Here is a 26,526-nt window from a genome sequence, read left to right as displayed (position 1 = left end):
AACATTCAGGACAGATTATTACTCAAACTATGGGCTTGTTACACTTTACAAACCAAAACAACACGACCTATCAAAATCAGGACTGATTGTGAGCAACTTTTACACCAGGCAACAAATTTAAAAACACCACCACAACACCAAGGTCAAATGTACCAAATCTTTTTGCCAAATCTGCAGAAAAGAAATGTTGGCCAAACTACCAACAAAAGCTTACCAATATATAAAGAACATGTTTCAGATGACAGAACAGACCAACATTAGGCTCATTGAAGAAATACCATTGAGAGTTTTGGAGACATTGTTTTTATTAGAAAAACCTCTTAACATGTACAACAAGTACAGTTCAATACTTTGAAATTCACTGTAAAGTAAATGACCTGCACAGCACAATCTCACGCCCTCTCCCTTCATACAAAGTGATTATTACTCCAGTGTCCCGTGTACAATTTTTTGGGAAAACCTGAGTGTTCTGTAGCGATTAAAACTGAAGAACAAGCTTTTCAAACTCATTAAAAACTTGAAAATTTTAATTGTTTCTACAATTATTTTTTATGATTGATGTGCACTCATCACTGTACCAAGAAGTACTCTGGTAATGACAACCTAAATAAACATTTATAACATCTTCAAGGAAAATTATCAATTTAGAATTTTTGCCTCTTAATGAAAGTAAACATGAAAACACAGAAATCAATGTGGAGATTTATGGATTTTAAGTTCTTTTTCCCTGGAATGACAGATGTGGTGTTGTGATGTTTCCTAATGCAAACAGCAGCAGATTTGTTGTGGTAGCAACACTTATGCAGGTGTTCTAGAGTTTAAGCTGCTGCTTCAGTGCTTAGGTGACACTTAATGCGGCATGAATTTAAATTACAAAATGCAATGCTTTGTATTTTCTCATCTTCAATTTTTTAGTTTCAATTTAAACAAACCTGTATCAGAAACCTCCTGAAGCATTACACTTTCAGACAGACACTGAGTGGGCCGAGTGCTGGATCATTTGCAAGAGTCTCTAAAAATTCTTTTAGTTTTTCTTGGTTTTACGAGTGTCATATTTTCTTTTGCTGGAGTACCAGAGAAGGAGTGGAATCCCAATTGAAGGCAGAGTCATGACTCCAAAAGCAGTCCAATCAAGCTGAAGGAAAAAAAAAAAAAGACATAATTAAGACAGAAAGTCAATGACTACACTGTAAACGAAGTTGTATCTGTCAAATTCTGCATTGCAAAGCATAACTTGACAGTTCATCAGTACTTTTTTCAGAGAAGTTGAAATACTTGTACTGAATTTTTTTTATTATTAATATATATATATATATATATATATATATATATATATATATATATATATATATATATATATATATTACACACACACACACACACACACACACACACACACACACACAGTGCATCCAGAAAGTATTCACAGTGCATCACTTTTTCCACCTTGTTATGTTACAGCCTTATTCCAAAATGGATTAAATTCATTTTTTTCCTCAGAATTCTACACACAACACCCCATAATGACGTGAAAAAAGTTTACTTGGTTTTTGCAAATTTATTAAAAATAAAAAAAACTGAGAAATCACATGTACATAAGTATTCACAGCCTTTGCTCAATACTTTGTCGATGTACCTCTGGCAGCAATTACAGCTTCAAGTCTCGTTGAATATGATGCCACAAGCTTGGCACACCTATCCTTGGCCAGTTTTGCCCATTCCTCTTTGCAGCACCTCTCAAGCTCCATCAGGTTGGATGGGAAGCGTCAGTGCACAGCCATTTTAAGATCTCTCCAGAGATGTTCAATCGGATTCAAGTCTGGGCTCTGGCTGGGCCACTCAAGGACATTCACAGAGTTTTCCCTAAAGCCACTCCTTTGATATCTTGGCTGTGTGCTTAGGGTCCTTGTCCTGCTGAAAGATGAACCGTCGCCCCAGTCTGTGGTCAAGAGCGCTCTGGAGCAGGTTTTCATCCAGAATGTGTCTGTACATTGCTGCAGTCATCTTTCCCTTTATCCCGACTAGTCTCCAGGTTCCTGCCGCTGAAAAACATCCCCACAGCATGATGCTGCCACCACCATGCTTCACTGCAGGGATGGTGCCAGGTTTCCTCCAAACGTGACGCCTGGCATTCACACCAAAGAGTTCAATCTTTGTCTCATCAGACCAGAGAATTTTCTTTCTCATGGTCTGAGAGTCCTTTAGGTGCCTTTTGGCAAACTCTAGGCAGGCTGCCATGTGCCTTTTACTAAGGAGTGGCTTTCGTCTGGCCACTTGACCATACAGGCCTGATTGGTGGATTGCTGCAGAGATGGTTGTCCTTCTGGAAGGTTCTCCTCTCTCCACAGAGGACCTCTGGAGCTCTGACAGAGTGACCATCGGGTTCTTGGTCACCTCCCTGACTAAGGCCCTTCTCCCCCGATCGCTCAGTTTAGATGGCCGGCCAGCTCTAGGAAGAGTCCTGGTGGTTTCGAACTTCTTCCACTTACAGATGATGGAGGCCACTGTGCTCATTGGGACCTTCAAAGCAGTAGAAATTTTTCTGTAACCTTCCCCAGATTTGTACCTCAAGACAATCCTGTCTCGGAGGTCTACAGACAATTCCTTTGACTTCATGCTTGGTTTGTGCTCTGACATGAACTGTCAACTGTGGGATCTTATATAGACAGATGTGTGCCTTTCCAAATCATGTCCAGTCAACTGAATTTACCACAGGTGGACTCCAATTAAGCTGCAGAAACATTTCAAGGATGAGCAGGGGAAACAGGATGCACCTGAGCTCAATTTCGAGCTTCACGGCAAAGGCTGTGAATACTTATGTACATGTGCTTTCTCAATTTTTTTATTTTTAATAAATTTGCAAAAACCTCAAGTAAGCTTTTTTCATGTTGTCATTATGGGGTGTTGTGTGTAGAATTCTTAGGGAAAAAAATGAATTTAATCCATTTTGGAACAAGGCTATAACATAAAATGTGGAAAAAGTGATGCGCTGTGAATACTTTCCGGATGCACTGTATATGTATGTATGTAAGTATAATTATATTATATATATATATATATATATATATATATATATATATATATATATATATATATATATATATATATATATATATATATATACACACATACACACACACATACATACACAGTATATACATACACGAACGAAATGTTTTAGTATAAACTAAAATTTGACTAAAGCACATAAGACATATCTGAATAGAACTGGAGTGAGGGGGATGCCTTCTCTAAATACAACTAAATAACTTCTAGTCAGTCCAGTTCCATCATCAATTTTGCATTAATACACCGGTATAAGCAACAGCAAAGTCTGATTACTAATGTGAGGAAGCTTGAAAACACAACAAAGGCTGTTTTATAGGAATGTTGAAATAAACTTGTCAGCTTAAAAGCATTAATATCACAAAGTTAGACTCAAACTAGTGATAAGTGTTTGGTGAATTGGAAAAATTAAAGCATCAGGAGTTTGAGACATTTGAAATTTGAATTAATTTGACTTGACATTAAATATTACTCTCCAATAATAATTACTAACCAGCTAACCTCCAAATATTGGCACAATCTTACAACAGCAAATATCACAAACCTGACAAAGTGTACTTGCAGATTAAAATATTCTGAATTATTTTGATATTAACTAATTCCCAAGGTATAATGTCTCAATGTTTTTATTGGTTTTAAAGAATACTGATTTCTCAGGTAATGGATTCAAGCTGTAAGTGAATGCATTTTGTTTGTGCATATAGTAAGATAATCTGGGTAGACTATAATGATCATATAATTCTTTATAAACCAACTTTAAAATCCTCCAAAGCAAATAAAATGCACCAACTTGTTGCTACATTGGGGGAACTGTATTCATCCATTTTCCAAACCTGCTAAAGTTGATGTCATATTACGTGACTGTATTGCCAACCTTCCAGCACAGTCATGCTTGCGACTTTTGTTTTGACAGTCAATAACATGCTGCCCAATTGAAGTTGGTGCTTTGTACACAATTTAACAGGTAAGGCAAGTTCAGTCACAGTCTTGGCCCAGTTTTTCATTTTTCCCCAATCTGTTTTAATACTAAAACACAAGACACCACAAAGAAAAGACTTTCTTCTGTTGGAAAGGTTCAAAAAAACGCATGCACCTCATTACTCATTGCTACATTCTATGCACTGTACTTCCAGATGAGCATTCACTGTGTGTCAGCTCTCATACACAAAGAACCTGCACCATGGTTGAGAGCATGTGCCGATTACAGCATGTTGCCACACCCTCCACACAATGACTAAAGACAAAATCAAATCTGTTTCTCTCACACCTTTAGACACATACTAGAGCCAATTTAGCACCACCAGTTCAAATAAAATGCATGTCTTTGAGTTGTGGGAAGAAATTAGAATGCCCAAAGGAAACCCATATGGACATGGTGAGAACTCCTCAGCGTAAGGAACAAGTGCAACACTGCACATATCCAAGAACATGCTAAATATATAAATTACAAGGGACTTTGTATAAGATTGTTTTCTGCTCCATCCAGTGACATACAACAAAAGTCAAATGGGTCTGGAACAGTCTAGTCAACTCAAACAATTTAGACATTTTTCACAATGTCATTGTATAAAAACCGGAAAGTCTTCTTTCATTTAGCAGTCATACAAAGAACTTTGTGGTATATATTTGTGAAAAAATAAAATTGAGTTTGAAAAAAAAAGATAACAACTACATTTTTGATAAGCTCTTTCTATTAACACAATCCCTAAACAATTTCAATCTGAATTTCCCATTGGGATTAATAAAGTATCTATCTATCTATCTATCTATCTATCTCTACTGGCATCAGTGCTGTATTTTTAAATTTACTGTGCTTTTAGAACTGTCCAGTTGGTTCCTCTGTACTTGAATAACTGGCTCACAATCTGGCAGAACTGCAGAATACAGATATATATTTACGTTACGGTGCCAAAGACATTTATTTTTTATAACACTAATGTAAAAAGATATATTTGTATACTTACATAGTGAGGGGAGAAACGTCTGTCAAACTCTCTCTGGGCAAGGATTCCACCCTGGCCAGGGGCACTGGTATATCCCACCTACGATGGCAGAGGGGGAAAAAAAACCATAAAAATTAATAAAAGATGTTCAAGAAATGTACAGATTCAAACATGAGAATTCAAGGAAAAAGGCTTGATAAATAATTTTGAATATAATCTTAAATATAAATTGATAACAGGCAGAAATCAAGTATATCTGAAGCTTGTAACTTTAGAATCACAGCTCTTATTTCTTTACAAATTAAAAAAAGACTAAATTAGTGGAATATGTTCTACTGTTTCTCTGTAAAAATTGTGACTAAACAGTGTACAGAATGGTGTACACATTTCACTAAAATGAAGAAAATTCTAATTAAGCTTTTATTGCTTTTGGGTAATCTGAATTATTATTATTGATTAGATTAATGGCAACCATTACATACACACACACACACACACATAGTTGCCACTGCCAGTTTATCAGGTACACTGATTTGATAGTATGTTTCACCTTAAGAAAATTAATTGGTTTGGGTATTAATTCAACAAGTTGCTGCATGCACCATTCATCATTCTGGAATACTGTACCAATCAGATTACTGCATTGCATAGTTGTTGCAGGTTACACGGCTACACTGGTCTTGCTACAAACATCCCTTTTTGTCTCAAGCCAAAGATGATTGATTGGAGATCAGATGAGCATACTGGCTCCCAAAGCAATGAAAACTCACTATCAAGTTACCAGAATCATTTAATAATGAAAATGCAACATGATACGATGCAATATCATACTGGAAGTATCTGAATGTGGATAAACCAAAGCCTTGAAGGAACATTCAGACATTCTTCAGGGGATATCAGGGGCCTTATGTGTGACAGTAAAACATTCCTCACACTATCAGGCTACCACCATCCTGTACTGTTGACACCAAACAAGATGGCACTATGAACTCAGGTTGCTTGAGCCAAATTGTGACCATTCTGTCAGCAAAAGTAACTTGGATCTGTCAGATCAAGCAAACTTAGAAGCCAAAAATTGGCCTGTTAAGGAATTTTGTGGCCACTGTAGATGCGATTCCTTTTTCTGGTCTTCGGCGGTTGCAGTTAATTTGAGACAAACCCCAATAATGAGTGTAGTCTGAGAACAGAAATTTGACTCATTGTGGTCTGTTTGCTACCCTCACAAATCTCCATTGACCTCTGGGATTCATAAGCTGTTTTAGTCCAGAGGACTGCCTATAACTAGACATTTTTTATACCATTCTCAGTAGAGACTTGGTTATGCATTAAGCCAGGACAACAGCTGTTCAAGATATGTTAAAAACTAACAAACTTACCATTATGTGATAGTTATGCTATAAGTTACTTAATACACCAGTTTCCCCATTCCAAAAAAAAAAAATCAATTGAACACTAACGGATCCTTAAATGTTGGTCTGCCTGAATTATACCCCAAAACGTTATCACGTGACATATGACTGTGGAATGTAGATTTTTACTTACACTATGTGAAAGTGGACGAAAGTTCCTAAAATAACTGGCAACTACATATGTTGTAAAATATTGATTTTGGTCTTATTTTCAATTTTGTTTGTTCAAATTAACTTTTGCGAGTGATCTGAATCAACATGGGTGTATATAAGTATCTATTCTGATTCACGCCACATACACAAAATGAATAAAAAATAAATTGTCAGACAGATGCAACCAAATAGATGGATGCTGGTTTCTGTGCCACTTCATATTGCTTCAGCACACAATATTCGCAAATTTGCCAGCTCATGATGGTAAGAAAGAGTAATAGAACGTCAAATGTTATAACTGTTGCTATAAGCAGTTATTGCATCTGTACATAGAAATCTATTGACACAAGAGAAACAAGATCTGTTAGGAGCAAGATAAAGAGAATTTCAATGCAGAACAAGGATTGCAAAAGTACTGTAAATCCTTTCTAAAAGTTGTGCTGCCACACTTCTCTAAAAACAGATCTAGGAAAAAAAATAATGTATATATATTATCCTCTTTAATAAAATCCCTGTGTGCGTCCAGGTGTCCGTGTGTGTGTCATCTGGTGAAGTGCGCATGCGTAGGGCACGGTGCGATGCGCAATATTACTGTCAGAGAAAGTCAGAGGCGTTTTACGGAAATGCAAACCAGTATTACTGCGAGAGGAAATTAAAGGTACACAATACAGTGACTCATATTACAGCCACATACAAGCCAGTATTACTGTCAGAGGAGATTAAAGGCATATTACCGACGCGCATACCTGTACTACCACCAGAGAAAATTAAAGGTATATTATGGACGTTCAAGCCAGCGGACGTACAAGACAGTATTACTGTCACAGAAAATTAAAGACACACAATACACGGCGGCAGCCCACAAAGAACAGTCAGCTCAGCAATTAAACATCAACAAAAGAAAGGCTGAAATAAAGAAAAATACAACCAACAAAAAGAATGAGGTCAAAGTCCCTTGCCATTTAATATACAGTGATCCCTCGCTATATCACGCTTCGACTTTCACGGCTTCACTATCGCGATTTTTTTCTCATACACGCTTACATCACTACGCATGCGCTTTCTGAGAACTTTTATCTAAGCCCCACGATGAATCCTAAACGTGCTGCTTTTTCTAAGCCTTCTGACAATGAAACTAAGCGCCAGAGGAAGATGCTTACCATCCAGGAGAAGGTGAAATTCTTGGATATAATCAAAGATAGCAATACCCTACAAAAGCCTCCTCACGCATATGAAAAGACAGCGCCAGCAACTGCCTATCAAGATGTTCTTCAGCCGCGCACCCAGACACCCACTGCCTACTCCTAGTACTCCTTCAGCGGAAGAAGACAACTACACACCTGCTGAAGATACTGCACCACCTGAAGACTCTCCTACTGAGCTCGTGCCTTCATAGGTTAGTGGTTGTGTGTAAGAACAGTGTGTGTGTGTGTAATTAAATGTACAGTACAATAATAATATTTGTAACGTCTAATATGTCTTATTTTCTCTTATTTTGTCTAACATATTGGGTAATACGAGTGTAATGGTGACGAAAGGGTGTTATTTCATGTCTAGAGGGCTCTAATAATGTTAAAAAAACGTATTTAGAAGGTCGTAAACAGGTTTTCTATACTCTAACTGCAAAAATATTCGATTTATAAATAAAGAATCCTACTTCATGCATGGGAGTTTGCCCAACCAGTCTACATGTGTTTTGTGGACTTAGAAAAGGCATTCGACCGTGTCCCTCGGGGAATCCTGTGGGGGGTACTCCGAGAGTATGGGGTACCGGCCCCACTGATAAGGGCTGTTCAGTCCCTGTACGATCAGTGCCAGAGTTTGGTCCGCATTGCCGGCAGTAAGTCGAACCCGTTTCCAGTGAGAGTTGGACTCCGCCAGGGCTGCCCTTTGTCACCGATTCTGTTCATAACTTTTATGGACAGAATTTCTAGGCGCAGCCAGGGTGTTGAGGGGGTCCGGTTTGGTGGGCTCAGGATTGGGTCACTGCTTTTTGCAGATGATGTTGTCCTGTTTGCTTCATCAGGCCGTGATCTTCAGCTCTCTCTGGATCGGTTCGCAGCCGAGTGTGAAGCGGCTGGGATGAGAATCAGCACCTCCAAATCCGAGACCATGGTCCTCAACCGGAAAAGGGTGGAGTGCCCTCTCAGGGTTGGTAGCGAGATCCTGCCCCAAGTGGAGGAGTTTAAGTATCTCGGGGTCTTGTTCACGAGTGAGGGAAGAATGGAGCGTGAGATCGACAGGCGGATCGGTGCGGCATCCGCAGTAATGCGGGGCGTTGCATCGGTCTGTCGTGGTGAAAAAGGAGCTGAGCCGCAAGGTGAAGCTCTCAATTTACCAGTCGATCTATGTTCCTACCCTCACCTATGGTCATGAGCTATGGGTAGTGACCGAAAGAACGAGATCGCGAATACAAGCGGCTGAAATGAGTTTCCTCCGCAGGGTGTCTGGGCTTTCCCTTAAAGATAGGGTGAGAAGCTCAGTCATCCGGGAGGGGCTCAGAGTAGAGCCGCTGCTCCTCCGCATCGAGAGGAGTCAGATGAGGTGGCTCGGGCATCTGATCAGGATGCCTCCTGGACGCCTCCCTGGTGAGGTGTTCCAGGCACGTCCAACCGGGAGGAGGCCCTGGGGAAGACCCAGGACACGCTGGAGGGACTATGTCTCTCGACTGGCCTGGGAACGCCTTGGGATTCTCCCGGAAGAGCTAGAAGTGGCCGGGGAGAGGGAAGTCTGGGCATCTCTGCTCAAGCTGCTGCCCCCGCGACCCGACCTCGGATAAGCGGGAGACAATGGATGGATGGATGGATGGATACTTCATGAAAATTCATTTATCGCGGTAGAATCTGGAACGGATTAACCATGATAAACGAGGGTTCACTGTAGACTGTTCCTACTAATGTTTATGCACTACTGTTCCAGCGCCCATTATTGTAACGGGCTAAATGACTAGTATATATATCTCACAGCCACCATCTCATTTAAACTGGGTTAGTTACTAAAGTATCCAAGATTAGAATGTTAATTTCATGTCTCTACAACACATTTTCTAGCATGAAAAAAGGTTATACATTGTATTTTTTTTTTAATAATTGTATTGAAATCACACAACATTCCATAAAAATTGATCAATTTTACAAAAATAGGATTGAAAACAAATCAACCACCACCCCTGATACATTGTAAATTAATGGTATCTGTACTTTTGCATATTAACTGACAGGTTTAAATTATGGGTTTATTATAAACACTATAAACATAGGAAAAGGTTTCATTGATCAAGTTTTTACACCAACAAGACAGACATGTTTGGAACAACTTTCATATTTATTCAAGGGAAATAAACTTTTAAACTGTCAGCATAGAGCACCCACATACATCAAGAGCTTGAAAAACTTTAAAGTTAAATCTATTATTAACTTAAAATTTCAATGCTATTTCACATTTTTGAGTGAAAATAAGCAATGACTTATTGCAAATTGTATGCAAGGTTCAATGTTTTTAGCAGTGAAATACTAAAACTATTTTTAATATTAAGCTTTATCCTTTACATTTTTAAGTGCACTTTTAGAATGATTGTGCATCAAGATTTTTTTGCACTCCTTACACTAGTTTACACCTCAAAGAAAACTGAGCAAGGGTCATCTATTGAAATCACTGTCAAAATATCAACTAAGCATTTTTGAGATCTGCATTTTTTAATCTGTAAAATTCCTACATTAAAAAAACCACATATAAAGATAAAAACAGATTTTCTTACCACGACTTGACCACCCTCTTGTGCCAAGTAAGTGATAGTTGCAGAAGTAAAATTAAAATAGCCAGCTTTAAGGGGTCTCAATACCACAGTATGTGAAACGTTGCTAGCTCTGTCAGAAAATGTTAAGGAACATATGCCTTAAACTACAAGGAGAGAGAGAGAGAGAGGGGGGGGGGGGGGGGAAGTTGAACCTCTCATTTATGGGGGAAATAAATTTTTGCCAAATAACATTATTCAATGTTTTACATCTTGTGGTAGCAACATTAGTGAGTGTTTTTCCAGTCAAACTACTCATTACTACCTTTACCTAATTATTCAACAAATGTTTCTGCAGTCATTGTCATATACAAAGTGGAAAAGTTATTTAAAGTTCAAGGAATTAAAGGACATCATCATATTCACAACAAAAACACAATTAACAAAATTGTTATATTGGATATCAAACAACATAGACCTGCTATAAGTCAGTGTAATTCTTGTGCAAATTAAGCAGTTAACAGTCCAAAATAACCAAGCCTGCATAAAACTACTCTGTGCATGAAGATAATTATACATAATAAATTATACAAGACAACTTGACTAGAATAGATTGAGAAACTCTGGTTTGCAATATTTGTAGTACAAAATGCAAGAAGCGACAGGTAAAGAACTTTAATTCAACATGACTACAAAATTCAGTCTGAGCAGTTATTCAAAAATAAGCAAACAAGGATAAAATATAGACCAATACACCTAGGCATAAATTACTAATTATAGGTTGATTTTATTTTAGGTTAATAAACTACTCAAGCATCAGCAATACCTTTCAAGCATCAGCAATAGTTTTCATATTACAGACATGACCACTGTTACATCACATAGGCCCATAACACTCCAAGGTTTTTGGCGATACCCAAGCATTTTATTTGTTCCTTGGATATTTAATAATTTTTGTTTTCTTCCAAATTAATCTAAAACTCACTACCAAAAATATATACAATGTCAATGGATTTTTATTTTATGCCAATTAAAGTGTGTAATTTTCATGCAAGATAAAAAAAAAAAAAGGTTTGGGGTTACAACACGTACCACGTTGTTGTTGAATGTTAAGAAAATCTTTTATAAGCATTCAGGGCTATTGTTTTTAAGGAGTTGGGAACAGTTGTCAACGGTTGTTATTAATTTTAAACTACTTCAATCTTATAAAATGTTGCCAATATAAGACATTTTTTTTTGTTCTTTATTTCGCCTTATACAATTTCTTGTATTAGGAATTTGTTAGGTTTTCACATACCTGAATATGCATAAGGAACACAGTTTACTAATGCAATTACAGTACAACAACATTGTAAAACATCTTTATAATATGCAATCAATATTTGCCAAACACGTGCCATGTTGCTAAACATGCAGCAGTGTGGAAGGAGCAAGTCTCTGGAAAAAAAGGATTGAGGAAAGACCATGTCTAAAGTCTTGAGAAATATAATAGGGTAGGTACCTATCTACTAAAACTAGAAAAGCTGTCATGCAGACTCGTTATACTTAACACTGCAAGGTTACAAAACTTTTTTCCTTGGCTTGACAGTTATCCCACATCATTTAGTCAATGTAAAATCCTCCTAGACTTGAAATTTATTGAAATATGCTGGCCCCTAATTCGAATATAAAAAAAACACATCAGAACCAAAAACAGAAACAGAAGTGTTAAATGTACTGGATAGTGCCCAATATTTTGGAAACCTTGACCAGGAAAGAGGCAACAGAAGATTGAACAAAACATCTTGGGGCTGAATAATTGTCAGAGCCGATTACAATAGCCTTTTTATGATTGTTTGTTATATGCAGTCTGTTGCCTGAATAGTTACAAATTTTTGACAACACAAGAATGAGGAGAACTTACAGTATCTTTAATGTAAACAATATTTAGGATTACATATTCAAAGGTCATATTGTTGATATTATATTTTTCCTGACAATGGACCTGCAGTGGACTACACAGCAGCACATAAAATTATAATATTTTTAAATCATCCCTTCACCATGTACTTCGACAAACAGATCAGTGCACATGTCATATGTTCTATGATTAGCCTATAAGGATGAGTGTTTGGCTTCAAAGGGGATGAGATTCTTGTAGCTCTGCAATGATATAGAGTTACATTTTTCTAGTAAGGCTCGAGTTTATTCATGGTCTTAAAAAGCAAGGTCATTGTTTCTATGTTGTAATTCTTTTAAAAGGAAAACTACCTCAAATTAACATTTTTTTAGTGCATGTTATTTTCCCAAAGTAGTTAGCAGTGGTTATTTAGAAAAAAATGTAATCTTTTGGTTTCATGGAGAATTTGAATAGCAAAGACTATAATTGAATAGGATCCAATGGTGATCAACACCGGATGATGGCAAACAATGTGGATAATGTCAAACTATATATATATATATATATATATATATATATATATATATATAAAATTCTCATGGAACTTGTGTCACATAATCGACATGTCTATTATCCATTCATGTGCATTTTTTGCTAAAATAAAAATACAAAACAACTCAGCATATAATACAAACAGGAAAGGCACATTCCCATAATACTTTGCTTTTGTGCTAGAGACTGGATTGTTGATCAATGAATGAGAGAGAGAAGCAGATCTTCACATTCCAATAATACTGTACTTTTGAATTGCTTGTCCCATTTATATTGTATCCTGAGTTGTCTCAGAAGTAGGTAGCAATAATATTTTATCCAAAAATGCATGTATTTTGCATGTTCTGAGCATATGAATGGATAACGGAAATGTGGATTATGCGACACAAGTTATGCAAGAAACCTTTTATTATCTCCATGGACATTTTAAACATTGTTTGCTTTTGTCCAGCACTGGTGTCTTTATTAACAATTTTTTTAACAAAAACATTAAATGAAAAAATAAACCTTGGAGGTAAGTAACATAATAGATGGAATAATCCTTTAATCATATGTAGGAGGAGATCTGCTCTTTAATTGAGATCATATCCAAACAGAGCATATGAGGTTACCTCAGTTGTTTAATAAGCCAATCTCAGATCACAAACGAAATAGTTCAAAAGCTGGCATACACCAAACATTTTGTGGGCATGAACCCAAAAAAAAAAATACATAAATCCAACAAGCGCTTCCCTAGCCCTTCGCTATCAAATAACTGTTCCACTTGTATGGCTTCACCATTCACTGTTTCCCAATTCAACACTGTGAACATGGTTTAAAATTAAACGATATATTGTTAAAAGCAAAAAAATACTAAATATTTGTGAAACCCTATATGTTTAATAACCATTGGGAAAGGATACGGTGCTATTCTGTCCCATTTTACATTGAGCATTCCAGAGACAATGCCAAAGTCCTCTGGTGGAAAAGAATCATCAGACAGCTCCACATCAAGAGCAGCACTGGTTGGAGACAAAGAAAAAGTGTGAGCTGTTAGTGAGACAACTGCAAAACAAAGTACAGAAAATCTTTCCCAACAATCATTTTCAGCTATTGTATGTCAGAAAAATGCGTTTCATTATTGTCTATACCAGATCTCGCATATTTTTCACAAATGATATTAAATAGAACCCAATCAAGATCACCCAACTCCACGCCACCCAATCTATTGTAGTGTTCTACCAATAAATGCCAAGGGACAAAAACTTTGAAAAACAAAATGTACATACCTGGAGCCGACATTATAAATATTGTATTGCAGAGTAAGATCTCGTCCCTCTACTGCATATCGATTTAGTAGAGACTTGGACGCCAACAAACGAGCACCCTCCTCGCTCTGGGCAACAGCCAGCAGAGACAACGCAGCAATCACGAACACAACCCTCATCTGAAAGAAAAGCGTTAAGGGATAATGAACACATCACACATTTAGGGCACTGCGATTTCTTTGAATTAGCAAATAAAACGTTTTAAGAACTGCTTAAAAATCCAGACTGCACGCAAGCGTCGAAATACTGACGTGCCCCCATCAATCCAATGAATCCATCACTTGTTAAAATATTTTTTTCTATGAGTCGACAGGTCAAAATCATTTTTAAAGATTTAAAACCATTAATGCCATCAGTAACATACATAAACAAAACAAGGTTCCAGCGACGACAATAAATTATTAAGATTCCGGAAAAACGGTGTAATGTCTGCTATTAGTACAGTAGTAGTAAAAGTGCAAGTCAGTAAGCTGACTAGTCGTCGCATTTTTACACGCGTAAACAAAGGTATTTGATCGCAAAAAACAGCATAACGCTAAGAATCACTATTCGGCGGCCTTTTATGAGTTTTGGGTGGTTTTGAAGATGTTCCACAATGAACGAACAGCCAACTGAAGAATCTTGAAGATCCACTCAGCCGACAAGCTACTTAGCACAATGCTTACGTGTACTTGCTTCATTCTATCAAAAGGTCACGTAAAGCAACACAGCATCCCCTTTTGCACAAAAGGTCACATATTTATTTCTCACAATCATATATAATCGAAAATATCGTTTCAGAAATGAAACTAAAGAGTACTGTTTCTTTCCTGTAACATTTCTTTTCACACTTACCTTAAACCCGTCCCGGCGACACACGGTACTGAAAAGACTGCGCAAGAGCAAAAGTATAGGACACGACGACACTCGAGAAAACCAATCACCGTGCACATCTGAAGTAGCGCACAGAATCTTGGGAATTGGAGTTTTTCAAATTCAAAATCAGCTTTATTAACTTTTTCAGTAAAGTTCTTCTAGTCACAATTTACTCATCCATTCTTACATCACATAAAACGGTGGGAGACTGTGATCTTTAAGCAATATAGGACATATTTGTAGGACTTCCCAGCTATGAACATAGGTCAATACATACAGGTGTATTTTATTGAGTGATGAAGAAATACAAATTTTTAGCATGCACATGGTGTGCTTGGTTCTGCTGACATTAATGGGTGAGATTGTTGTCCTGGTACCACTGACTAAGCAGGAAAATCTTACCTCTGTAGATTTAATGATGGATTTGGAGCTGTGTTAGGCCACACAGTCACAGGTGAACAATGAGTTGTCAAAAGGACTTTGCAAATCACCCTGTGGAGTGCCCATGTTAAGGATCAATGTGAAGGATGGAATAAGCCAATCTGCACATGCTGAGGTCTGTTGGTTACTTACTTACTTACTTATTGTCCTTTCACCCTCTTGCATATAGGGCAAATACAAAAGTTCATCCACAGCTGTCTGTCTTTGCCAATTGTTTCCAGTGTGCCCCAAGTATAGTTCATAGCTTTCATCTCGTTCTCAGACCTTCATCGCCAGGTTGTTCTTGGTCTCCCACATTTCCCATGTCCTTCTAGTGTCCAGTGGAGTGCTGTTTTAGTGATGGTATCGGCATTTCTTTTCATCACATGGCCCAACCACTTCCAGCACTTCTTCGTTATAACAGTACTCATGTCCTCTTATGGCATTGGAGGAGGAGATCACGGAGATCTTTCTGGACCAGAAAAAGCCCCAAATCTTCCTCAGGCTTACAGTGTGGAATGTTGACAGCTTGGTTAGGTCATTTGTTGTCATGCACCAGCATTCTGACCTATACAGCAGTGTAGACAGGACACAGCTCTTATACAGTTTAAATTTGGTGTGGATACCATACTTGGAAGACTTCCACACAATTTCCATGGTCCTGAAGGCATTCCTTGCTTTTCCCAGTCTGCTCTTTATGTCCTCACCCCTCTCACCCTCCTGGTGAATGACACTGCCTAGGCAGTTGAACTTCTCTATCCTGGGTAGATCAGCGCCATATACTTTGATTGGTGCAGGGAATTCCATGTTCAGTGTCATGATCTCTGTTTTCTTTTGGCTCACTCTCATTACCACCTGACCTCCAAAGAGGCATAAACGTTCGTTTTTTTTTCCTACATGTGCTGGTGTGTATGGGACAGCAAGGTGAGATCATCTGCAAAGTCAACATCTTCTAAGGTGGTGAAGAGAGCCCATCTGATACCCCTCTGTGTATCTTATGTTGTCTTTCTCATCAACCAGGTTGAAAAGCATGGCAGACACCACCCAGCCCTGTCTTACTCCTGTCTTGACTTCAAATGATAGGCTGCTGCTGCCTACTGTACAGGTAAAGTCTGCATAAAAACTCCAGATGATATGCACAATCTTGATGGGAATTCCACAATATCTCAAAATCTGCCATAGGCTTTCTCTGTTGATGCTCTCAGACTTTTTTAAAGTCCACAACGTTTATGTACAACTGTCTTTGCCACTCTGTACATTGCTCTATGATGTTGTGCAACATAAAAATCTGGTCACTACAGCCTCTGTTCTTTCTGAAGTCAGCTTATTCTTTGCTTAGGCAGTTGTCAACAGCATCTCTGATATGCTGGATGATGATCGTGGTAAGAATCTTACTAGGTAATGGCAAGAGTGTGATTCCTTGCCAAGAGTTCCAATCAGTCAGTGCACCTTTCTTGATAATCTTAACAATTATTCCTTTTGTCCATTCTTTTGGTATCTGCTCCTTCTCTCAAATTTCAGTGAACAGTGATTGCAGGGTTTTGGCTGCCATGCCTGTTTTGCCTTTGAATAATTCAGCATTCAAGTTGTTATTTCCTGGAAATTTGCAATTCTTGAGTAGTTTAATGGTGTCTACAATTTCGTCTCTCTCTGGTGGATCTTTGTTAATGTTGAGGTTTTATTCTGCCTCTCTAATATCTGCCACTTCACTTGGTAGTGGTCTATTCAGAATTTCTTTAAAATGTTCAGTCCATCTTGCCTCTTGTTCCTTCTCTGTTGTTAACTGCTTCTTGTTCTTGTCTTTCACAGGTCCTCTAGCCCTTGTTCAAGACTTTCCACTTATCAGTTTGTAGATCTTGTAAACCATTCCCTGAATTCCCTGTCAACTGCTTCTTCAGCCTCTTTTGCAAGTCTGTCTACTGTATGTATGATCTCTTGTCGCTTCTTGTGAGTTTCTTAACTTTTTTGTTGGTCTCAGAGTAGTTTGCTTGGAGTTTATCCTTCAATCGTACTGATTTTTCATCCAACATCCTCTTCTTGATTTTACGCCTTTCCTCTATGGCTGACCATGTCTCTTGGTATATCCATTCTTTAGTCTTTTTTCCCATTCTGTACCCTAGGCTTGCTTCACTACTCTGTTCATACTGTTGTGATATTCTTCCATATAATGTCATTTCTTTTTGTTCCTGACACTTGATTCTCATCAAGGTCCTGTAAAGCCTGGAATATATTCTTCAGCTGTGTGGTAAAGGCGGATCTTATATCAATGTTTCTCAGCTTCTCTATGTCAAAGCGTTTGTGTAGATATATTGTAATTCCTGCACTTCTCAGCTCAGAGTTTCGCCACTGTTACCACCAGATGGTGGTCACTTCCTACATCTGCTCCTCTCCTAACTTTCACATCTTGTAGAGATCTTCTCCATGTGCTGTTAATCAACAGATGATCAATCTGATTATCTCGTTCATTGGGGGAGAGTGTCATCTTATAGACCTTGCAGTGTTGAAAGAGAGTCCCTTCAATAAGAATACTGCTCATGGCACATTATTCTACAAGTCTTTCACCATTTTAATGTATTATATTGCATCCATGCATGCCTGTAACTCTGGTGTTATGTTTATTGATGTTTCCCACCTTGGTGTTCAAGTTGCCCATTACAATTGTCAGATTATGACATAGAATTTTCTCAACTTCTGCTTGTAGTTGTTCATAAAACTGGTCTTTCTCTTTAGTGTCATTATCATTTGTTGGTGCTTAACACTGAATTATACTCACATTCACTTGTTTTCCTTTCAGTCTAATTCTTATCAATTCAAGCTTCACTGACTTCCATTCCTTCATACATTTCTCTAAGCCTTTCTTCAAAATTATCACTACTATTTCATGATGTTGATTATCTTCTCTGCCTGAGTATAAGACTTTTCTCCAGTGACCATTTTCTGCTTTTGCTGACACCAAGTATGTGTAAGATGTACCTCTGACTTTGTGCCCAGATACTGCTCCATGTCCATCATTAAATTTGCCGATGAAACCACCATCATGAGCTTAATCACCAACAATGACGAAAGAAGTTTACAAATTAGAGGTTTACTTTTTGACAAAGTGACACCAAGATAACAATCTCACTCTTAATATCAAGAAAACAAAGGAGATGGTGACAAACTTCAGGAAGTAGAAGACAGACCACAGTGTAATCTAAGTCAGAGTGGATGCTGTGGGAAGGATAAACAGTTTTAAATAACTTGGAGTTTCCATTACTGATTAACTGAATTAGGCACAAAACACATAAGGTATTGTCAGAAATGCTCACCAGCGCTTCTGCTTTCTCTGATGTCTGAGAAAAGTGTGAAATTCTAAATCTATTGTCACTTACGATTTGTGCACAGTGGAATCCATCCTTTTTGGCTATATCACATCTTGGCACCGCACTTGCTTAACAGGAGATCATAAAGCCCTTCAGAAGGTGGTGAAAGTGACATCGAATATTACTGGTACCCAGCTGGCCACTGTTCAGGAAATATGTAACACAGTCTGTTTTAGAAAGGAAATCTATATAATTTAACACCTCAGCCATTGTCCACTGTCACGTTTACCACAACTTCCTTCTAGCAAATAGTACAGGACCACTGGCACTTACCAGTAGATCAAGAGATACTTTCTGTCCACAGGCTGTAAGGTTACTCAACAGCTTATTATAATGCAACAAAGGTACTGTAACATAAAAAAACTATACACACACACATACATACACACACAGCTCAATCAGCCACAATCTTAAAACCACCTGCCTCCAAAACAAGTCAGACCTGTCGAGACATAAGACTCCACAAAACCTCTGGAGGTTTCCTATGATATCTGGCACCATGACGTTAGCAGCAGATGCTTTAAGTCCTATAAGGAGTGTGGTAGCGCCTCCATGAATCAGACTTGTTTGTTTAGAAAATCCCACAGATGCTTGATTGGATTGAGATCCGGGGAATTTGGATGCCAAGTCAACAGCTTGAACTCATTGTCATGTTCCTCATGTCATTCTTGGGGAGTACTTGCAGTGTGGCTGGGTGCATTATCCTGCTGAAAGAGGACACTGCCAGCAGGGAATAGTGATGCCATTAAAGGCTGTATGTGGTCTGCAACAATCTTCAAGTAGATTTTATGTATCAAAGTAACATCCATATGAATGGTTTCCCAGTAAAACATTGCCATGAGCATCATACTACCAACACCAACTTGCCATCATCCCATTATCCTAGTGCATCCTGCTTCCATCTCTTCCCAAGTAAACACCACACACACACCCAGCCATCCACATGATCTAAAAGAAAACTTGATTCATTAGACCAGGCCACCTTTTTCTATTACTCCATGGTTCAGTTCTGATACTCATATGCCCATTGTAGGTGCTTTAGGCATTGGACAGTAACTGCAATGCACTGTGTGTTCTTAGATGTTTCTCCTATGGCCAGCATTAAGTTATTATGCAATTTGTAATGTTATGCAATTTGTGCTGTGAATTCGGACGAGACAGGCTAGCTTTCAATCCCTATATGCGCCAATTAGCACTGAGTGCCCAAGACCCTGTTGCTGGTTCACTAATTGCCCTTCCTTGGGCAATGTTTTGTAGGTACTAACCATTGAAAACCAGGAACAACCCACAAAACCTGCTGTTTTGGAGCTGCTTTGACCCAACTGTCTAGCTATCACAATTTGGCCCTTGTCAAAGTTGCTCAGATCCTTACACTTGCATATTTTTCCTTTTTCCAAAACATCACCATCAAGAACTGATGGTTCACTTGCTGCCTAAAATATCCCACCTCTTAAATGTGCAAATATAATAATATAATCAATGTTATTCACTTCACATGTCAGTGATTTTAATGTTGTGACTGACCGGTGTATATGCACCTACATATATACTCTACATACAGTACACCCGCACTCATATATACAGTCATGGCACCCCTGGAATTTTCCTTGAAAATGCACCATTTCTCCCAGAAAATTGTTGCAATTACAAATGTTTTGGTATACACATGTTTAGATAGATAGATAGATAGATAGATAGATAGATAGATAGATAGATAGATAGATAGATAGATAGATAGATAGATAGATAGATAGATAGATAGATAGATAGATAGATAGATAGATAGATACTTTATTAATCCCAAGGAGAAATTCACATACTCCAGCAGCAGCATACTGATACAAAAACAATATTAAATTAAAGAGTAATAAAAATGCAGGTATAACAGACAATAACTTTGAATAATGTTAACGTTTACCCCGCCAAGTGGAATTGAAGAGTCGCATAGTTTGGGGGAGGAACGATCTCCTCAGTCTGTCAGTGGAGCAGGACAGTGACATCAGTCTGTCGCTGAAGCTGCTCTTCTGTCTGGAGATGACACTGTTTAGTGGATGCATTGGATTCTCCATAATTGATAGGAGCCTTTTGAGCGCCCGTCGCTCTGCCACGGATGTCAAACTGTCCAGCTCCGTGCCTACAATAGAGCCTGCTTTCCTCACCAGTTTGTCCAGGCGTGAGGCGTCCTTCTTCTTAATGCTGCCTCCCCAGCACACCACGGCATAGAAGAGGGCACTCGCCACAACCGTCTGATAGAACATCTGCAGCATCTTATTGCAGATGTTGAAGGACGCCAGTCTTCTAAGGAAGTATAGCCGGCTCTGTCCTCTCTTGCACAGAAAATCAGTATTGGCAGTCCAGTCCAATTTATTATCCAGCTGCACTCCCAGGTATTTATAGGTCTGTACCCTCTGCACACTGTCACCTCTGATGATCATGGGGTCTAGGAGTTGTCTAGGCCTCCTAAAATCCACCACCAGCTCCTTGGTTTTGCTGGTGTTCAAGTGTAGGTGGTTTGAGTCACACCATTTAACAAAGTCCTTGATGAAGTTCCTATACTCCTCCTCCTGCCCACTCCTGATGCAGCCCACAATAGCAGTGTCGTCAGTGAACTTTTGCACATGGCAGGACTCCGAGTTGTATTGGAAGTCAGATGTATATAGGCTGAACAGGACCAGAGAAAGTACAGTCCCCTGCGGCGCTCCTGTGTTGCTGTCCACAATGTCAGACCTGCAGTTCCCGAGACGCACATACTGAGGTCTGTTTGTAAGATAGTCCACGATCCATGCCACCAGGTATGAATCTACTCCCATCTCTGTCAGCTTGTCCCTAAGGAGCAGAGGTTGGATGGTGTTGAAGGTGCTAGAGAAGTCCAGAAACATAATTCTTACAGCACCACTGCCTCTGTCCAAGTGGGAGAGGTATCGGTGTAGCATATAGATGATGGCATCCTTCGCTCCCACCTTCTTCTGGTATGCGAACTGCAGAGGGTTGAGGGCGTGGCGTACCTGTGGCCTCAGGTGGTGAAGCAGCAGCCGCTCCATGGTCTTCATCACATGTAACGTCAGAGCGACAGGCCGAAAGTCGTTCAGCTCACTAGGACGTGATACCTTTGGGACTGGGGTGATACAAGATGTTTTCCAAAGCCTTGGGACTCTCCCCTGTTCCAGGCTCAGGTTGAAGATGCGCTGTAGAGGACTCCCGAGCTCCAGCGCACAGGCCTTCAGTAGTTGTGGCGATACTCCATCTGGACCCGCTGCTTTGCTGGCATGAAGTTTCCTCAGCTGTCTGCTTATTTCCTTTATGTGCATTGGAACAACACAAAAAAAACAGAGAAAAAAAGCCAAATCTGACATCATTTCACACAAAACTCAAAAACCGGGCTGGACAAAATTATTGGCACCCTCTACTTAATATTTGGTTGCACGCCCTTTGGAAAAAATAACTGAAATCAAGCGCTTCCTATAACCATCAACAAGCTTGTTACACCTCTCAACTGGAATTTCCGACCACTCTTATTTTGCAAACTGCTCAAGGTTTCTCCGATTTGAAGGGCGCCTTCTCCCAACAGCAATTTTGAGATCTCTCCATAAGTGTTCAATCTGATTTAGATCCGGACTCATTGCTGGCCACTTCAGAACTCTCCAGCGCTTTGTCTTCAACCATTTCTGAGTGCTTTTAGAGGAATGTTTGGGGTCATTATCCTGCTGGAACACCCATGACCTCTGACGCAGACCCAGCTTTCTGACACTGGGCCCTACATTGCGCCCCAATATCTTTTGGTAGTCTTCAGATTTCATGATGCCTTGCACACAGTCAAGGCACCAGTGCCAGAGGCAGCAAAACATCCCCAAAACATCTTCGAACCTCCACCACGTTTGACTGTAGGTACTGTGTTCTTTTCTTCGTAGGCCTCATTCCATTTTCTGTAAACAGTAGAATGATGAGCTTTACCAAAAAGCTCTACCTTGGTCTCATCTGTCCACAAGATGTTCGCCCAGAAGGATTTTGGCTTCCTCAAGTACATTTTGGCAAACTCCAGTCTGGCTTTTTTATGTTTCTGTGTCAGCAGTGGGGTCCTCCTGGCTCTCCTGCCATAGCGTTTCATTTCGTTCAGATGTTGACGGATAGTTCGAGCTGACACTGTTGCACCCTGAGTCTGCAGAACAGCTTGAATATGTTTTGAAGTTGATTGGGGTTGTTTATCTACCATTCGGACTATCCTTCGTTGCAGTCTTTTATCAATTTTTGTCTCCCGTCCACGTCCAGGGAGATTAGCTACAGTGCCATGTGTTGTGAACTTCTTGATTATGTTGCGCACAGTGGACAAACGAACATGAAGATCTCTGGAGATGGATTTGTAGCCTTGAGATTGTTGATATTTTTCCACAATTTTTGTTCTCAAGTCCTCAGACAATTCTCTGCTCTTCTTTCTGTTCTCCATGCTTAGTGAGGCACACTCAGACACACAACAGAAAGGTTGAGTCAACTTTTCTCCATTTTAACTGACTTCAGGTGTGATTGCTATACTGCCAGCACCTGTTTCTTGCCACAGGTGAGTTCAAACGAGCATCATATGCTTGAAATAAAACAATTTACCAACAATTTTGAAAGGGTGCCAATAATTTTGTCCGGCCCATTTTTGGAGTTCTGTGTGACATGATGTCAGATTTGGCTTTTTTTCTCTGTTTTTTTTGTGTTGTTCCAATGCACATAAAGGAAAGAAACATGTGTATACCAAAACATTTGTAATTGCAATAATTTTCTGGGAGAAATGGTGCATTTTCTGGGAAAATTCCAGGGGTGCCGATAATTTCGGCCATGACTTTATATATAAAATATATGCATTTTGCATTCTGTTTAAACTTATTTGGAATACTACCGGGGATTGTGTTACTGCCACTGTTTTGATGAAACATGCAAGTAAGAATTTAATTTTACTATGTGCACATCATAATACTAAAACTTGAACTTTTTGTTACAAAACACTTAACTGCCCCATATGTTAGATGTGACCAGTTTCTCAATAATATAAATTATGCAGACAGTGCAGACTGTGTGGGGTTTTACAGGGCGCATACCTTATAGGCACATTGGTGTACCATGTTTAATAAAAAATCAAATCCTAATACAGCATCAGCTTTTTCAGATCCACTTAATCCAATTCAGGAACACAGTGGATGGGAGCTGGTAGAATAAGGCAAAAGTGTTGTGATGTGAAATTTTGCATACAAGTTGATAAATGTTTTGTATGTCTTTATTTGTAACTTAGACAAAGCAATGTAACATTAGTGTTACATTATTGATAATAACAGCAATGGTTTAAGAACCCCTCCCCCCCCCTTTTAGGAATGAGTCTCTTTGTAATTTTACGACAGGGTTGGGGGAAGTGCCTCAAACAAGTTTGGCTAATATTTCTCTGCTAAAGTCTCTCTCTCAGCCCCCACAGGAAAGCTTGGCTGCCTTACTGCCAAGCTTTATCTTAACACACTTTGGAGGGCAGGTGTGAAGGTGTTCTATCCCCCCATTGGTCTGAAGTATGGCTGTTTGGAAGTGGCTTGTATCAGAAGCCTTTAAGTACCATGACGTCCTATTGGCTCTAGGGGTTGGACAGAAAACCTATAAATTTGCTTGCTTTACCTCACTCTCTCTCTCTCTCTTACCAAACTGATGAAAGACCATCTCACATCATGAACTGAAAAGGACAACACAATGAAAAGCACAGCTCGTCAGCCATATTGAGACAGGCATGTGGCCTGTTCTGAAGAAAGCTGACCACAAAATGATGCCTTAACTAGAGACATTTTAAGTAACTAACAAGTCTGTGTGCCCCCTGAAATTGCACATCACCGTTTATCAGGTTGTATGGTTGCCAATATTCAAATGTACTTTGCATATGAATATTATCAATAATACATTGTTTAAATTGTAACTTAACTTCTGCTTGTCTTTTACTACACCTAATTGCCTGAGGTTATACATGTGGAAGGGAAGGTGGGGAGAAAGTTATATGGTACAGTACCTTATAAACAGTGGTAAGTCTGGGAGATTTGAGGAATTCTGATAAATGCTACATATTAATAATACAAAAGGGGAAAGTAGAGTAAAATATTACTCTACCAAGACAAAACAACAAGGTAATAGCCAACCCAGGGCAAGTCACCAGTCCATCACAGTACCCACTTAGGCACAAACCCATATGGGACCAATTTAGAGCCACCAATTAACCTAATCTGCAATCTAACCACCAATGGGGCAAACCAGATCATTGATTAAGAAGAAAGTAAATCAGCTTTTCACTTACAGTAGTGGAGGAAGAGAAATCCAGATAGACTTTCTAAAGTGTAGAAGATTTCATGTTAAAGAAATTAAGGATAGCAAGGTCATAAATGGTGACAGCACAGCATGAAGTGATAGTGATGGACTGGTATATCAGAGTCAGCATGAGAATAAAACCAGAACAAGCAGTGAGGATAAAACAGTGGTAATATAAAGAGAAAGGTCTTATGAAAAAAATTAGGGAGAAAGTTGTGAATAAAGAGCAGTCATTTGACAGTTTGGAGGAATGGCAGTAGGAGAATAGCAAAGTTGTATTAAGAGTAGGTGAAATTATTGGGTAAAATGATAGGAGGAAGACCACCTGGGGACAAAGAGATATGGTAGTGGAACAGTGAGGTCCAGGATGTAGTAAAGGCTAAGGAAAAGGCAAAGACGACATGGTACAAATCAGAGAGAGAGGAAGATAAAGAAATGTACAGACAAACAAGGAGGCAAAGAGGGCAGAAAGCACAGGCCTTTGAGGAAGTATATGAAAACCTAGATGCACAAAAGGGAGAGAGAATGATTTCTAGAATAGTGAAGGCTAGGAACAAGGCTTGGAAGGATTTTAGTCATATAAAGCAGATAAAAGAGGAGTAAGTTGTGGTCTTGTGTTAGCATGACAGGATCAAGAATAGATGGAAAGAGTACTATGAAAAGCTTCTGAATGAAGAAAATCTAAGGGAAGTAATTGGAGATGCAATCCCAAGCAATAAAAAGAATGAACATTAGAAAGACAACAGGACTAGATGAAATACCAGTAGAAGTGTGGATATGTATGGGGGAAAGGGAAGTAGGTATGTTGTGGGATCTAATGCAGATTATCCATGAACAGAAGAAAAAACCAGAGGAGTGGAGGAATATTGTGATTGTACCCATTTATATAGAGAAGTGAGATATTCAGGATTGTGGAAACTTTGGAGGGTTAAAGCTGAAATAAATGATAAGTGATAAAATCTGAAAAAGAGTCATAGATGGAAGGCTTATAGAGGAAAGGCTTAGGGAAGAGATCAATTTGGTTTTATGCCAGGCAGAAGAACAACTGATACATTTTTTGCATTGAGACAGTTCATGGGGAAGCATCAAGAAAAACAGGAAGGCTGGCATACTGTACAGTGTTTAATGATTGGGAGAAGGCTTATGATATGGCACCACATCGAGAGGTCTAGAGGTGCAAAAGGGAAAAAGGAGTACCAGAGAAATATGTAAGGATTTAAGGATATAAGACCCAGGTTAGATGCAGTATTGGGAGACAGTGAAGATTCCAGTAGAGTAGGTCTGCACCAGGGATCTTCTTTAAGCTATTACCTCCTTGATCTGGATATGGATATGTCGAGTCATGGGACAAAAGACCAATCCCCCTAGTGCAAGCCTTTTTGCTAATCACATTGTTCATAGCTCAGTATTATGAGTTTTGAACATTTATTCTTTCTATGGTATACTTCTATGCTAATACAATCAGGATTCAGCAGTTAGCTTTCAGGAAGAGATAGTGGAAAGAGTGGATAAGTTTAAATAAATGCTGAAGAAGT

At 39.0% G+C, this 26,526-nt stretch overlaps 1 protein-coding gene across 1 annotated transcript; it reads right to left on the bottom strand.

The window, feature by feature from the left end:
• Positions 1–287: 287 nt before the first annotated feature.
• Positions 288–14,945, bottom strand: ssr2 (signal sequence receptor, beta). Its single transcript, XM_028795065.2, has 6 exons — positions 14,877–14,945; positions 14,004–14,161; positions 13,638–13,736; positions 10,329–10,437; positions 5,031–5,108; positions 288–1,135 (listed from the first exon to the last, which is right to left on the bottom strand). The coding sequence occupies exons 2-6, from the start codon at positions 14,159–14,161 to the stop codon at positions 1,025–1,027; spliced, it is 555 nt and encodes a 184-aa protein (XP_028650898.1). The 5' UTR covers positions 14,877–14,945; the 3' UTR covers positions 288–1,024.
• Positions 14,946–26,526: the final 11,581 nt, after the last annotated feature.

This window comes from Erpetoichthys calabaricus, chromosome 2, assembly GCF_900747795.2.
Source record: "Erpetoichthys calabaricus chromosome 2, fErpCal1.3, whole genome shotgun sequence".
Taxonomy (NCBI): domain Eukaryota; kingdom Metazoa; phylum Chordata; class Cladistia; order Polypteriformes; family Polypteridae; genus Erpetoichthys; species Erpetoichthys calabaricus.
This window is presented reverse-complemented; position numbering and strand designations above follow the sequence as displayed.

What these genes read in the sequence shown, in the direction of transcription:
- ssr2 (XM_028795065.2), bottom strand. Translation starts at nt 14,161, where the DNA reads ATGAGGGTTGTGTTCGTGATTGCTGCGTTGTCTCTGCTGGCTGTTGCC. An exon ending in AAGAGGGTGGTCAAGTCGTG is followed by an intron (nt 5,109 to 10,328) that starts GTAAGAAAATCT and finishes CTGCCATCGTAG; the next exon opens with GTGGGATATACCAGTGCCCC. An exon ending in GACGTTTCTCCCCTCACTAT is followed by an intron (nt 1,136 to 5,030) that starts GTAAGTATACAA and finishes TTTTTCCTTCAG; the next exon opens with CTTGATTGGACTGCTTTTGG.